The 15662-nt window shown below is 41.4% G+C and overlaps 2 protein-coding genes across 3 annotated transcripts in view; both read right to left on the reverse strand.

Annotated features, from left to right (window-relative positions):
* The window catches only part of LOC144536287 (ER lumen protein-retaining receptor 2), a 6486-nt gene extending 261 nt beyond the window's left edge, over positions 1-6225 (reverse strand). Inside the window, exons 1-5 of the mRNA XM_078279342.1 lie at positions 5980-6225; positions 4261-4361; positions 3916-4074; positions 2400-2652; positions 1-974 (exon numbers count right to left, since the gene is read on the reverse strand). The exon at positions 1-974 is cut by the window's left edge and continues 261 nt beyond it. Coding sequence (XP_078135468.1) covers positions 940-974; positions 2400-2652; positions 3916-4074; positions 4261-4361; positions 5980-6070 — 639 coding nt within the window. The 5' untranslated portion in view covers positions 6071-6225 and the 3' untranslated portion in view covers positions 1-939. The remainder of the gene's footprint in view (positions 975-2399; positions 2653-3915; positions 4075-4260; positions 4362-5979) is intronic.
* Positions 6226-6810: 585 nt separating this feature from the next.
* On the reverse strand, positions 6811-14328 carry mettl9 (methyltransferase 9, His-X-His N1-histidine). 2 transcript variants are annotated; one of them, XM_078279299.1, is made up of 6 exons: positions 14170-14327; positions 13809-13964; positions 11657-11847; positions 11176-11385; positions 8798-8982; positions 6811-8698 (listed from the first exon to the last, which is right to left on the reverse strand). In XM_078279299.1, exons 2-6 carry the CDS (start codon positions 13896-13898, stop codon positions 8478-8480), a joined length of 897 nt encoding a protein of 298 aa, XP_078135425.1. In that variant the 5' UTR covers positions 13899-13964; positions 14170-14327; the 3' UTR covers positions 6811-8477. The 2 variants fall into 2 exon arrangements, with proteins under 2 accessions (XP_078135425.1, XP_078135424.1); XM_078279298.1 differs by having other exon boundaries at positions 13809-14328.
* Between the last annotated feature and the right edge of the window lie 1334 nt (positions 14329-15662).

Genomic DNA, 15662 nt, shown 5'->3' on the forward strand with positions numbered 1-15662 from the left:
TTCTGTGGCGAAAATTCACATACAGGACATTACCAGTGAATTCACACGTCTCAAACATTTAAAAGGAGCCTTCTGAAATGAATGGGCTGGAGAGTGATGTATACTTACAAGCGATATACTGTCATTACTGGCTAATGAAGAAAGCCATTTACACTGATGGGAGTTCATTGGTGTCCTGTTTCAACCCTTTACTTTCATTCACACAAAAGCAACTCGTAACTGTCAATTTTTGAAGTCATTTGAACAAAACTTCCTTTTTCTGAAAAGAAAATGTTAAATTATGGCATCTATATTCAATTTATGTTCTACCAAGGGCACTGAAACTAAAATAGATAGTCTTTGTACATGGGAATGCATAGTGGTCAAAAATAGAAGAGCAAAAACATGAATAATTTGACCACCAAAAATTATGAGGAAATTCCTCTCCAAATTGATTCAGGAAAAACAACGCACATTTATTTAAATTGCAAATACTATTACAAACGCTTGAGTCAATAATATCCCACCACAAGAAGTCCGCTTCAATATCATACAATGCCAAATCAAAGGCAATTTTACATCTTCACTCTTATTCACCAATGTGTCAAATCTTCAGAGTACACATTTTTCTGTAGAAAACTCACGGGGGGTTTTTCCCTTCCTTTATACAGAGTAATAAAAAAAAGTTAAGGCAAGATGCATCAAACAGAAATCCGAAGGCCATGGACCAGCCTCTGCAGGTGTTCTGATTCCACTGATTCTGGAACAGAAGAAGGTGCAGCCAGCAGCTCCCATTCGCTCTCTGTCTCAGGCATCTTACGACTGGCGGGAGGGGAGGGGAAGAGAAGAGAAGAAGCGGTGGTGGAGGGTGGGGTTGGGGGCTGTCGGAGGTGTCCACTGCCACTCCTCCTCCCCTCCGATCCCCCTCTTTCAGTCTGCCAGAACACTTTTCTTTGGCACTTAAGCTGGCAGACTCAGCTTCTTTCCTTTCAGTACTGAAACGAGACAGGACAGCTTCATGTTTAACACGTCAGACTGACGGATTGCATGTTGTCATCCACCTTACTTATTGTTTCATATTAGTATTTGCATATTTTCTCACAGACAGACAGACACTTTATTCATCCCGAAGGAAATTTTAGTATAAGGGGTTAATGGAAATTTGTTTGTAGTGCTCCCAACACAGGGACTATTTCTTTGGTAAAATGTAGTTCCAATGAAAACTATTCAGTGAGGTCTGTGGATTATCCAGCCTAAAAAAAGGGGCCTGTATCCTGGAATAGCTTCAGAAACCACCTCCCCTGTCCCACGTCAGATTAGGGGGGTCTGTGCCCGACTATTTCTGTAACTTTATGCAATCGGGGATCCAACATTCACACTGTGATTGGCCAGCTGCACAGAGGTGAGAAACGAGCCCGGGTTTGAACTTGGTTCCTGTAGTTCTCCTCGCTCATTCGTCACTAGGCTCTTGTACCGAAAACAACCGGTATCTACCAAAGGGGATGACAACTCAGATTTCGGTGCTTCATTTCGCTGACACTTAAATGCCTGCGCTGCCCTCTGGTGCTCTGAAACGGACGTTACAGGCAACAGAACACATTACACTTGGCAGCAGGTAACATTAGCCTACCGTTAGCTAGTAGCTGGTTTAAACAGGGTTTAAATGCTGACAGCTAACTGCTCTAACGTGGGTCTGTAACAGTGGGACGTCCCAACAGTCTGCAGCTAAAGACACAGAGGAGACTAGCTGACCTTTGAGGCCACTGCCACGGTCTGAGTTGTGTGTGGGAGAAAACACGACAGGACTTAATGGTGCGTTCAATGTTGTTGTAAAGTAGCCTTCTGCCATCTAGTGGTTCTTTTTGTCGTGTCACAGCAGACTGGTGAAATAAGTTATGTTAAAACAATTGTGATTTACATTTTTCTGTCTCGTTAATATTAAAACTGTTTGCATAAGAATGCCATATTGTAATGATTGCACTCCCAAACAAGTTATTACATTTTAAATACATTATTTAACTTTGACCATATGGCCTTAGTAATAAACAAGCTGTTCTTTAATGTCACCGACGGTCGTTTAAAAACCCTCTTTCAACTGGGACATTGTTCCTGGAAAGAGCTGCATTTTTCAATGCATTCCATTCAGTATTTATTATTGTGATTACATTAATTAAAATGTTACCGTGCATACTGGGCTGTCTGGCAAGTCTGGGTCTATATTAAAATATTAACATGTTTGACATTTTACTGTCAGCGTCTCCAATTTGTCCTCCACAGTAAATACAGCTTTCATTGATTCACGGTTAAGTAGCCATTCAACTACCTATACGTCGATACCAAACCAACTACCAGAGCAAAAAGAAAACACTTTCCCAGATTTACGGTTTCATAAAATTGAACAAAAATGCAGCAGCACTCACCTTTCGTTACATACAAATAGAAGAAGTCACAGTAGAGGATGGTCTGTACCACCCCAGCAACGATAGCGATCATGTCAAAGAATCCCTCAAAGTAGAACCTCCATATCCAGTTGATGAGGTAGAGGGCTCTGTAGAGTCCCAGGAAGAACAGGTAGTGGGTGGTGATGGTCTCCGCCTCACCAGTCTTGCTGATCATAAAAAGCTGTGGCAGGATGGCCACCGACTCCAAGTAGATTGAGAACGTCCACAGAATCTGGGCCAAACAAAGGGGAAGGTAAATAATGGAGCGCTGATGTGTTTTGACTGAATTCAAATGCATTTGCATACTTTAGGCATGAATCCTGCTGGGGCACTAGCAGAGTAGTTTTACTGGATAAAATTTCAGGCCAAGGTGCACCAGTGGGGGAGTGGGGGAGTGTGTGTGTGTGTGTGTGTGTGTGTATGTTATTTCAAAACGCCCAGCAAGTGCTGCCTATGCGTTTCATTAGCCTGGCATGTATTATCACTTAACACTCGGGGCATTTTCACACCAGTAGTTCATTTGCTCTGGTCCGATTCAGTTGAAGAGTTTGTAAACTTGGTTTGGTCTCGTTTCACATGGGAGGAAAATCCAAGCATACCAACATTTGTCATCGAAAACCACGTGAGAATGTTCACTCCGTTTATTGGTCAGATGTGTCTGGGGCGGGATCAAGAAAGTAAAGAAGGTCCTGTGTTCTGGGCTAGTGCATCTCTCTCACATGTCCATGCTCAGACCAGCTCATTTCATTTAAAATCATGTTCCACATTGTTTTGCGAGCGACTTTTCTACGTCTGCTCTGCTCACTGAGACCCAGCTCTGCTCTGCTGGTGCCTCCAACTTTAGCGGCGGCTGATTTGACTACAGAGACAGCGAGCTTGAACACAGTCTATTTCTGCAAGAGGACAATTTGTTTAGTTTTGTCCATACCTGCCCAAACAAACCGCGCCAAGCTGGTAAGCGCTCCAGGGTTCGAGTCAACTGAACTAAACAGTGCAGGAGTGAAAATGTCCTTAAACCAAACAGAAAATGGGTTTTTGGCTATTAGAAGCTACTTGGGCATGAGGGCAATCAAATCCTGTGTAGACCCATTATATATGCTGGTGATTACCAGATTAGGTGTTCGTTCTTTGTGAAAAAAGCCTCGCTATCTGTTCAAAGCAAGCACAGCTCCTTTTCTTAAATAAAACACCATCAGGTCAGGTTTGTGTCATGCATTAGTCGGGAAACGGTTGCGCCAGCTGTCTTGTAAGTCCAAACTTAACCTAGCGAGCAAGACAGAGTGACATGTGTAGACAAAAGGAGAGAATGTTTACTTTATTGTGTAATGATGTCATGGAAATCTGTGTATGACTTGACTTTGCCTACAGTTGACAACCAGAGATTGACCTGCGACATCTGTCTGGTATGAATGGAGGTTAACGGCACATTCAGAAACAACAAGCATGTCTGCTGGATGAAAGGGGTGTCACAGTGTGTCTGTGTAGTATGTCTGACCTCCAGGGGAGAGAAGTCATGGTTGACCAGGAAAGCCAAGCCACCAACAGGGACAACCAGGAACTCCACTCTGAACGTGTCATGGTTCCCATCATAAGTCGCCTTGAACTTCGCGCAGATCAGGTACACAGTGGCGTACGCACACCCAATGTAGATGATCTGAAAGGGACACGCAAACATGAATTCAATCAAGGAGCAACGTCACACAAGTCCATTACATCTTGCTGCACACCCTCATCCTTTAGCAAACACAGGTGTGTCGGCTTGGTGTACTAGTTAAGCCTTAGCACTGTGTGTTAATTGCGACAGGATTTAAGAATGAGAAGCCACGTGCAAGAGTTTCACCTTCATGGTGGTGTTGTAGAGAGAGATGAAGGAGGTGAGCAGGTCCAGGTAGCGAGTGGTGAACACCAAGGCAAACAGAACCTGACTCTTTCCAGAAATACCTGTGAGGAGACAGCAGAGGCCATGCAAACATGTTTACATCCCAAAAACAGGTTTATCTATTTTCTTGACATTTAAATAAAACGGATAGTTCACGGAATATACTCTTCTTATCTAGAGGGCAATCTAGCCTGCCCAGACAGTTTTGATGTGACTTGCTTATGTTTTTAGGATATCTGCTATAGCTCGCTAGTACAATACACAACATTACATTTGCTTTGTTGTGCTTAAACTTCAAGGAATTACATTTTGAAGCAAACAGCAATATCTGTATCCAAATACATTACTCAAAGTAGGCTAAACCATACACTGCTCCAGAGCTCTCTAGTTCTTTTTTTAACAACATATGCCAGGTCACTTTATTTCCATGCAGGAGATTCAATGCAGGGTTGGGAGTTCCCTTTTTTGTAGCCAGCCTGTGTACTCCAATGTATATGAAATATCAGAGCCAAGACTAAGATTCAGAAAAATAATACAGAAAATGAAAACTTTAAAATTGCAAGCTAAACGTTTTTCACGTAATGGTAGTTATTTTAGTTAAGGAGCATGTGGTATTAAAGTTACACTGTAGTCTAATAAGGAGTTGGTAGTGCAACAGTCTTCTCCCTCACCTACACCTGAAGCAAGCCTCTCTGTATTTCTGGTATGTTGGCAAGTGACAACACATTCACCTCAGTCACACCCACTGTCACACTGGGGCGGGGGCAGGATCAACGATCACTACATCATTAGTAGCAAAAGAAGTAGTCTAGTGATATCAGTTATAATACATCATATACAGCCGTAGCTGGTTGAAATGTAGTACTGTAGTATGAAGTCCAATATGCAACTGTTTAGAACAGCAGAGCTTGAACAAGATAGACCTGCATGTAGAGCTATCTGCTTTGATCTCAAGTATACAGCAGTAATGACACAACTCAGGTGACTGCCTATTCTGCAGCGATACAGCGCTAACCTTTGACCGTTGGAAGAGCAGGAAAGCACAGCAAGGTTTCAGCATGATAACACTAACAGTGCTTGCAACGATCAACTATTCCCCTGCAGCCCTGCTGGGCAAATGCGAAAGCATATTAGTGATTTTGACTCTCCAACTGTCAACTACTCAGTGCTGCCACGTCAGAGAGGTCACTGGGCTAACGTAACGTATGGGAATAACTGGGGCCGACGTGAAACGTGAAGCTAGCAGTTTCCTCAACATTAAAAATGACAAGGCCCAACCAACACATGCTGTGGCCCTCAGTCTGGTCCCCTTGTGGCCCTCTGGTCCCCTTATTGTCCCTACCTGACGTTGTTGCGGGGCCAGCAGCACAGCCCAGGCTAGCTAACAAGACAGCTGCTGCTAGCTGTACTTTACAGGTAGCTACTTCTTCCCGACGTGAGCATTTATCAAGTTTCACGTCGCAGCTAGCAATGTTACAGTGACAGCAATGACCAGCTAATATCAGCGTTGCTAGCCAGTCGGCTAATGTTAGCCGAGAAGATGCTAACTAGCTTCGACTAACCTTACAGAAGAAGTTTCACAGTATAGACATTTTTCGTCTAGTTAAACTGTACATTTACATGACAGGACACACTATGTGCAAAGAGGGGCAGTGGAAGTAAAGCTGTGCGACTACTTACCGGCACAAGACCTGGTTTTCCATATTTTTAGCAGCAGGATGATGATGGCTGCTAAGTGGGAGAGATCGCCGGTTAGCCGGAAAATGTTCATGTTTATGGGAGCTCCGGCAGAGGTAAGACCCTATAAAGAGCTCCGTTCGTCTCCGGTAACGATGAGTGTACGAACTGACACCGTGACACTAGAATAGACTGATTCTGGCTTCAGAAAATGGGAAAATGGCGAGCAAAGAGCGACGTGGCTTGGGGACGTGGCCAAGACAATAGTACCCAATGCAAAACGGGAAACGTTCGTGCGCTCAGCCAATCAGAAGACAAGGATGTATCATTTGCATAAATTATGCTATGTGAATGCTGCCTCCAAGCTCTATGGAGAAAAAAAAAATAGTAAATGCGAATTTCCTCTTGCCATGTACAAGGAAATGCCCCAGGGAATTCATCCCAGCTATGTGGAGGAAATACAGGACGTCACATTAACAGAGTGATATTTTAATTTAAACAAAAACAGAACTAATGTTGCATCACAGAAGTGTCAATATATCATGAAACAACGGTCTACTTCCAACATTTTGGTGTGTTGCTGATTTTGCATGTTGCAAATGCACTGAGTTTAGCTCTACACCATTTAATTTCCATCCCTGGGCAAAAATTAAGTGAATAAAAGTCAAGATAAGTCAAGATAAACTAAACACTATTTGCATGGGGTCCCTGGAACTCTGTTTGGATGCACTGCTACAAACTGACAAGTCTACAGTATCTAAGATCATCTCAACTAATTACACATCACATTCATTCAGTGACATGGAAAAATGAGCTGAGAAATGCAGAACATTATGTAATTTTTTTTTTTTATTCTGGAACCCATATAATACATTTTCAATGCAAATATTGCAATCATTTTGGCACCTTTTTAATAGTCCGTTGTGCAGCACTGATGTAAAGCAAGACCATGTAACTTTTAAATGACTAAATAATCACGTCTCCCTCTAAAAAATTGAATTCCAAAGTAATAAAAACACATCCTTGCTTAATTCAATACACTCAGGGGTTTTGCTGCTACAGTGCTAGCAGTAGCTTATGGTGGCTAACGTTGGTTAACTGTAGCTAGATATTGCTGTGTAATTGAGTCAGTTTGGCAGCTTTACAGCTTTTTTGTACCTGTTCTACAGTTACACTGTTTCAGCATTACAGCTGCACTAATCAGTATCTTTCATTTAACAATGGGTCAAATGACTACATGTAATGCCAAAGGGGTCGCTCGTAGTAGGTGTAGTGACCCAGTGAACCCCTCCCCCGTCCCCCAGCTCTACGGCGTTTGGGCCATTCCACCAGCAACTTCAATTCCATCTGCAGCTGTATTATTTTTCAGCTAAAAAAAAAACCGCTGAAAGGGTTCCCCTCCAAGAAAAGTTGTTTAGCCCGGTGGCAAGTGTCCCAGACTGATGGCAGCATTATTCTAGAGCCCAATAGTTTCTGTGATACCAAATAATGGGTGGACTCGCGAATTTGAGAATTTAAAAAAGCTATAAGATAGATTCCATAGGGCCCTACATTAATAAGTCAGTGCTAAAAGCTAACTGGAGATTTGAAAATATAACTAAGTTTACAACTGAGCTGCCCCACTAACTGTAGTTAAACGTCTTAAAAATACATACAAAATAATTCCCAGAGACTTAGGCCACCGGGCTTGCACTACACTGGGGGGAAACCCTGAAACAGCAGACATAAAGTTAACCAATAGCTGATGAACAATTGCCAGATTTCCACTACATGGTACGACCCGACTCGACTCACTTGGAACCAATCTTTTTTGGCTCACCATTGGCAAAAGTTGAGTATAGTACCTGGTACTTTTCTGTTACCACCCCGGTTGAGGCTCCAAGCGAGCTGAGCCGATACTAAAAGGTGAAGTTAAAACACTGCAGTGCAGCTTTAAACATAATTCGGTAATGCACACATAGTCTCGCTTTAAGAAGGCCTCATTTTATTTTGGCCATAACTAATAGCAAGTAAAAAAAAAAAAAGGCTAAATTCAGAATGGTTGAATCAAGTATGTGCATAGACTGATACTTTGCATTAGAAACTGAAATAATTAAAGTGCTAACTCAACCATGATCATTCCTGTTGATATTACAGAATGATGAAACCCTAACAGTAAACACTTCCCACAGATAACAGACTTTAAAGAACAAACACCTACAGGATGGCGATATGACCTAGATGATTTGGTTTTTTAGTGGCATTTCAACATAGGCAAACTGCCATTCAGTTATTTTTTGCTTAAAAAGTAGAGGTATCACCGTCACACGAGATGGCTGGAAAATGGAGGAACTACAGTACCTGAGCATCACAGCTGACACCATTTCTAAAGAAATACAGTCAGAAATACTGTGTTTTATGAATGAAGATTATCAAAATTGGGACTAAAATCCACCCAGGAGCAACCTACCAAGATAAAGTTAAAGATAAAGCCTCTGACGTTCCCACAGTGCATTTGGAACTCAGGCAGACTTATCCTCTGAGGCCTTGAGGACAAAAACGGCATCGTCTAGGACGTAGTAATCGTTATACATGTCCCCTTCACAGAGGTATGGCAACCGGGTCACAGCCTCCACCTCAAACCCCGCCCTTTGGAAAACATCATTGGACAGGTTGGTCACTTGCTCCTCCCACGTTTTTCCTTTTACTTTTATATGTTCTTTGGGACGCTGCCATCTTCCTCCTAAGAACAAATTGAGACAGAATGGTTTGATTAGGAATCAAAGAGGATGTATATGAAATCGTATACGTATGAGGCAACTTGCACTGATTCCCAACTTACCGACTTCCACATACGGCTGGAAGGGAAGCACTGCAGCCAGGATGAGTCTCCCTGTGTTGGGAACGAGCGATAGCCTGATGTCCCGCAGGAGATGCAGAGGATCGTCACAGCGGTCCAGCAGGTTCAGACAGCTGACCACATCGTACTGGAAACCAACCTGCTGCCACTCATCTATACCCAGCAGCCTAGGCATAATAATAAGTAATAAGTTACTTCTAAGGGTACAATAAATCATAGTTTTACCAGTTTTCATTTATTAATTAAAACGCTTTTTCGAAGGTGTCTTTTGGTTATTTTTTTTACTTTCAATCAGATTTATTACACATTTTGTCAGTTTCACAACCATATATTGTGGAACCATTTACAGTGAAAATTGAAAGACACAGAACAGAAGACTTATCTGCCTTTACAAGCTTTTACCTTGAACACTGTCCTCATATTTATTATACAATAATATTGTATATTCTTAGTGTATTTTAAAGGAATAGTTCAACACTTCCTGCCCTGTCCGAAGATTAAAAAAAAGTCAGCCAATGATCCCCTTTAAAGCTCACAAATTAACACATTTTATTATGTTTGTTTAATCTGTACATATCACAATGTCTTGATCTTTTCCAAGTCGCAGGGATACTACCCACGACTGTATGTTTATGTCATACATACATGTTAAGCCACTGCATATGTATATGTATTTCCAAGTGTGCAGGGATTTGTCCAAATAGATTTTTACACGTGTCCAATTAGGTAATTATTGCCTCTTAGTGTACGATGGTGTCTTTTTGATCACTAGAAATGAAACTCAACTCTTCTAGCCCAGACGGGTTATCTGCAAGAACTGTTGAGTTTAATTAACTGTAGCTTAACAGCAATAAAAAAAAAAAAACTGGCACTGTGCAGTTATGATGGGGTCCAAGCCTCCCTGGCGCAAGTCGCCCCGAGACGAGTAGCTAGTAGTTCGTTCGTAATTTGGGCATTTTTGAACCGAGGAAAATTCTTTTGATAACTTTTTGTCAGGGCCATGTGAAGATGCTGTATGTAGAGTTTCAGGCAGAACGGGCAAAAACCCCAGGAGGAGTTGCAAAAAATAAGTTTTGCACATTCCACGATTTTGCGAGAATAAATTCTGCGTGGAAACGGTCGTGGCCTACGTCATGTGATTTGGCTTCATTCATGGAACGCGTGGATGTAAGGTTTTTAAATGTAAAATGTGGGAGTTATAGGCCAAAACTCATCTGCCTTGATTATAGCGCCACCTAGTGGTCCACATGTGTAATTTTCGGTATGTGAGCTTTATGAAGCATTGTACGTCTACGCTGTAACTTTGAAGTTGCTCACATTAGTGTAAGGGGTTGAATCCAAAAGTGGGTCAAATAGACCACGCCCAACTTGACGAATCAGTACACCACTGTAGGCGTGGCCTCAGGAGTGGCCCTAGATGGTACCCTCCGCATTTCCTAAAAATCGGAAGAGCCCTTAAAGAGATATATTCGTATCTGTAGCGGCCAATCGTCGTCAAATTTGGTCCAGAGCCTCCGAGTGGCATGGCAAACAATAAACATAAGTCTCGCGCTCATAGCATTTCATTTGGCTGAGATATGTAAAAGTTTGTGTATTAATTCCGCTCCTGACAACGCCACGAAAATGTGTTTGTTCGTAATTTGCGCATTTTTGAACCAATAATATTTCTTTAGATTACTTTTTGTCAGGTCCATCTGGAGATGGAGATGCAGATTGGACGCACGACCTAAGTGGAATTAGAAAAAGTAGGTTTCTGATATATTTTTGTTAAAACTATCGCTATATACTGACAGTACTACGTGAATCCGATCACGTTCCTCCACCTCCTCCTGGTGCTCCTAATGGCATAGGGGAAACAACCAATCAGAGCCCAGGAGTCTCTCACAGAGTGTCAACGACTGCGGTCTTGTGTACTGTCAGGATATGACAGTTTGAGCCAATCTGAGAAAAAGTTATTTTTATAAAAGTTATGTACCTTTAACACCGAACAAAAAAGAGCAAAGTGGAAGCGACAGAATTAATTAGTGAATGCAACAGTATTTCTGTTAGAGAAGAGACGCCCAGAGCAACAGAATCAGGGTTCATACGCATTTTAACCAATACTTTTCAGCAATTTTTCATGACTATGTATTCCTGAAAATGTCAGTCGACATTATACAATAAGAACTTTCTGGGTTTCCAAAACCTTTCCAGACCTTTTTTAAATTCCATAACTTTTCCAGTTTTTTTCAAAACATATGAACCCTGCAGAATGATGAGTTAATTAATCTGTTGTACTGATGGAATTAGTGCACTGGATTGAGATTGTTAACTGAGAGTTTAAAATCTAAATCTAAGCCGTCCTGGTATTTACTACTTACTTGTAATTCCTCCTCTGAAGATGCCATCTCATGGGTAATGAGACTTCAGTTGCATAGACATCTCTGAAATGGGCTCCCATCACCTCTGTGACCCCTCCATCCCCAGCGCCGAGGTCCAGGAGTCTGTCAGCCCTCCAATCTGGGCCGATGCCGAGTAGCCTCTGGAACTGCTCCTCAGAAAACACAAACATAGAGCCGCGACCCAGAAACCTGGAGACAGAGAACACGTCAGAGAAAGATACGCAATCGGGGAAACGGAGACAAAAGGCAGATTTAAGCTTCTGCAGGGGCTTTAAGCGTGATTTATGGTTCTGTGGAGGCTCCACGCACACACGACGGCCCTGCTGTTCTCTTAAAGAGATCGAGGCACACACCAACGCACAAGTATAAACTTCAGGCTACTTGCGTAGGCTACGGTGGCGCCTCCACAGAACCATAAATCAGGCTTTAATTGGCCCAAAGATGTGTCTGTACTACTCACCCGTTAATGGAGGTGCGTGAGACCAGTGGGCTTAGGACTGTTGATGCAAAAGAGTGGTAGAGCTGGGTGAACAGCCAACCAGACTTCTCCACGCTCCGCTTGAGAAAAGCCTTGGTGCCTGAGTCCAGGTGGCTCTGGACAAACATGGGTCGCACTGATTCTCCCAGCAGCTCAGGACCGCACCGGTACCACTAGGGCCACGGGGGAAAAGATCCATTCAAATTTTGGACAAAGAGAGAATTGAAGAAGCATTTACAGAGGGACACTTGGATCTACTTCCATAACACCTTGTACCTTCGTGGCTTAAATGTGGATACCTTGCCTGCAGACTTATCTTGTAACTGTATAAATATGTTCCTTTAATCAGATTCCTTTTGGGTTTTGTGTGATTGAATGATTTTAAAAGTACATGTTCACATCAATGTTTATTAATGTCACAATTAAAACCTTAAGGGAGTGCAACTTCCAGCGTGCAGATACTTTCCTACTGTATTCTCGTGGATTTTTGGTACTCTGCACTTTCGATTCTGTGGATGTGCACAGCACAGCGCACACAACTATTCTAGCCTTTATAGCTGATTGCCAAGACAGAGGTATGTGATTAAATGTCAGCTTATTATCAATTACAGTGCCCAGGTATCTGTAGCTCTGCATCTCTTCTGAGTTGTTGGTTTCAATGGGAGTGCAGTAGGACTGGAAAATGACATATTACACACATTAGACAATAACTTCGTAACTAAAATGTGAGACTGGGATGTGCAAAGATAAGAGAAGAAATTTAAAAACAACCAATAATATTTATGTATAACAAATACGTATGTGAAGGTGCCCCCCTCTTATCTGTAGCGCTGGGTACCGAATTCAATACTTTTTAGGTACCGACCGAATTGCCTCTAAAGTATCGAGTATCGAAAAAATGCCTCGTCATTCAATACCCAAGGAACAAATCTCATCAGCGTCAGGGAGCCAATCAGCATGCAGCATGCTTCTACCAAGATCTAATAACGTCTGTGATTGGCTGTCTAACGTTACACGTCGTAGACACACACAGGAAAAACTCCACGTTACACAGAGACGGCTCACGTAGTAGGAGCTGGAACATAAATACAGAGATTTGTGCCGTAACGTGTTGTAATTAATTTTTGTTTTATAAAATTGGTATCGGAAAAAGTATTGTTTAGGAATAGGTATCAAAAGACACGGTATTACTATCAGGACTGGTATCGCAAATTTTTGGACGATACCCAGCCCTATATATATATATATATATATATATATATATATATATATATATATATATATATATATATATATATGTGTGTGTGTAACATGGACAGCCTCATGCCAAAATCCATTTACAAATGTGACAAATGTGTAGCTTGCTAATTGCAAAAGGTGTGAGTCTAGTTTTCACAAGTGAACTGGCTGTGGTTAGTCTCTAAGAACGGGGGCACCAGTTCTGACCGTGCAATTCAAAAATATGCCAAAAAAAAATGCATTCAGTCGGGCAGACTGATCATGAAGAACGCATTTTGGTCTTTAAATGTCTTTATTTAGACAGCATTCAAAGACATCCAGTCTGAACATAAAAAACAAAACACAAACGTTATACTTTATGCCAGGGGGATGGCAATTAAATAACAAATAAATCAAGTGTATGAAGGTCTTAAAATGGGTACATTGATTGATGGTTTTAATAGCTTTTTTTGTTTTTCGAAAGTTGAGTAGCTCAAATGTAATGGTTGAGTTCATTTTCAAATATTGAAAAAGATTGGCAAATTAAGACTTATGAATATGAAATTTAGCGAGTAGTAACGGTATCAAATGAATGTGGTAATGCGTATGTAATTTCTTTGCGTTTTATAAAATGTGTATCAGAAAAGTATCGTTCAGGAAACGGTATCACGGTATTGGTATCGAAACCGAACATATTTTAACGACGCCCAGTCCTACTTATCTGTGCAGCATTCACAGCCTCAAGCCAAAATCCATTTACAAATGTGACAACTGTGTGGCTTGCTAATTACAAAAGGCGCACACATGAGTCTAGTCTTCACAAGTGAACTGGCTGTGGTTAGTCTCTAAGAACAGGCACCAGTTCTGGACCCAGTTCTGGTCCTGCCCGACTGATCATGAAGAATGCACAGCCTACCTCTTGTGTCTCCGCCGCGTCGTTCTCGCTCACCATGTTCATAAACAGGGAGCGCACGAGGGGACTGCGGACGTACTTCCCCGTCCACATCCTCCTGACAGAGAGCAGGAAGCCGACGTAACACAGCAGCCACGCTCCGAACACCAATGTCCTCAGCTGTAGAGGACACATAACGTTAATGGACAGCGGACAGACAGCGGCTGCACTCCTGAAGAAGGGAACAGACTGGCCAGGTGATAGCACTGAGATGTAACGTTAGGAATACTGAATACTAGATGATGGTAGAGAAGAAGGGAATGGCAGCCAATTGTAAAGCAACACGCCGGCAACAGGGCATGTCTCCGGTTCCAAGACAACAAACCTGTGGGTGCGGTGGGTTTAAGAGAGCCAGTTGCTATGTTTACTCGCCCTCTTAGTCCTTTGAATCCATTGTCTTATCATCTATTAACCTGGGTGGTCTGGTCTCTGTGATAACAAAAATCACTTCCGCGTAGTCTGCATTTCCTGAGTTACCGCTAAAAGTGTCCCACCGGAACTATTTAGTTTTGTATTCACTTTTTTTATTAAGCACGTAACAAATATACAGCCACAAGTGTATACAATACAAACATGTCAAGTACGCCAGGGGAGATACAAAAATAAAACAAAAAGAAAGAAAACAACTCAATTTACATAAAGCATTTGAAAAGTACAAATAGTGTGTGTGTTCTAACAGCCTTCTTATTACTGCAACAGGATATAGTAGATATATAGTGGCTATATAGAGTATAGCTCTATGAAGTTAGGTGTTTTGTTTTGGAATTTGAACTTATGGATGTAAAATTTGGTCAAAATTAAAATCAGGTTGATTAAATAAAATTGAGAGCTGAGATTTGTGTCAAAGTTAATGAAACCAAAAAGTACATTTAGGGTAAATAAGATCAGCTAAGTATCGAGACAGTTTACTCCAAAGTAATTTAGCATGAGGGCATAACCAAAATAAATGCACAAGAGTTTCTCTTTGATTCCCACAGAATGTACAGTTTACACTAATGTCTTTTTTGAGCTTCTGTAAATAGTGGTTGGTTGGGTAAAACCTATGAAGCATCTTAAAAGAAATCTCTTTGACTTTATTAGTCAGAAAAAACTTCTGCGGCAGAAGCCAGACCTTGTCCCAACATATATCTCCAACAAAGCTGGACCAGTGTGATAAAGAAGAGGGTGTACAAATGATGTCATGTTGAAAAAGTTGATGAGAGAAGCAACTTCTACCAACCTCAGTATCAAGTACATTACCTAGAACAGGGAGATTACCATCCGCCTTAAAACCTCTAAAAAGTGCAATTACACCTGTGGGGATAGCATCGAAAACAATCTCAAAGGACAAACTCCCTAGGACCGGAACTATCTGAATGCTTCTCCGGTGTAACTGCAACCTCGTCGTTTGTTGCCATTCATTTTGCTGAGAAGAGCCGAAGTACTGTACGCATCACATAACGGAGAAGACAGGTAGCAGTCATGTTTTACAAAAGAATTACATTTTGAAATACTGCACAAGATTTATCCTACGAATATTTTCGCTTCAAGATTTGCGCCTGTGGATAATAAATGTGAATTTTGTAAAACTGAAGAAGAAACTATTCTACATCTATTCTGGGAGTGTCAGTATTCTGTGGTGTTCTGGAAACAAATTAAAAACTATTTATTCAATACCGTTCTTTTTAATGTATTCAAAAGAACCATGAAATTAAATTGGAAGCAAAAGATGTTATTCTTAATTACGATAACAAAAACAAAACAATACATAGAATTGTCAACTTATTCATTATTAATAAAGAGAAATTTCATATCCATAAAGCGACATTTTCTAAATCT

The sequence above is a fragment of the Sander vitreus genome, chromosome 21 (genome assembly GCF_031162955.1).
Source record: "Sander vitreus isolate 19-12246 chromosome 21, sanVit1, whole genome shotgun sequence".
Taxonomy (NCBI): Eukaryota; Metazoa; Chordata; class Actinopteri; order Perciformes; family Percidae; genus Sander; species Sander vitreus.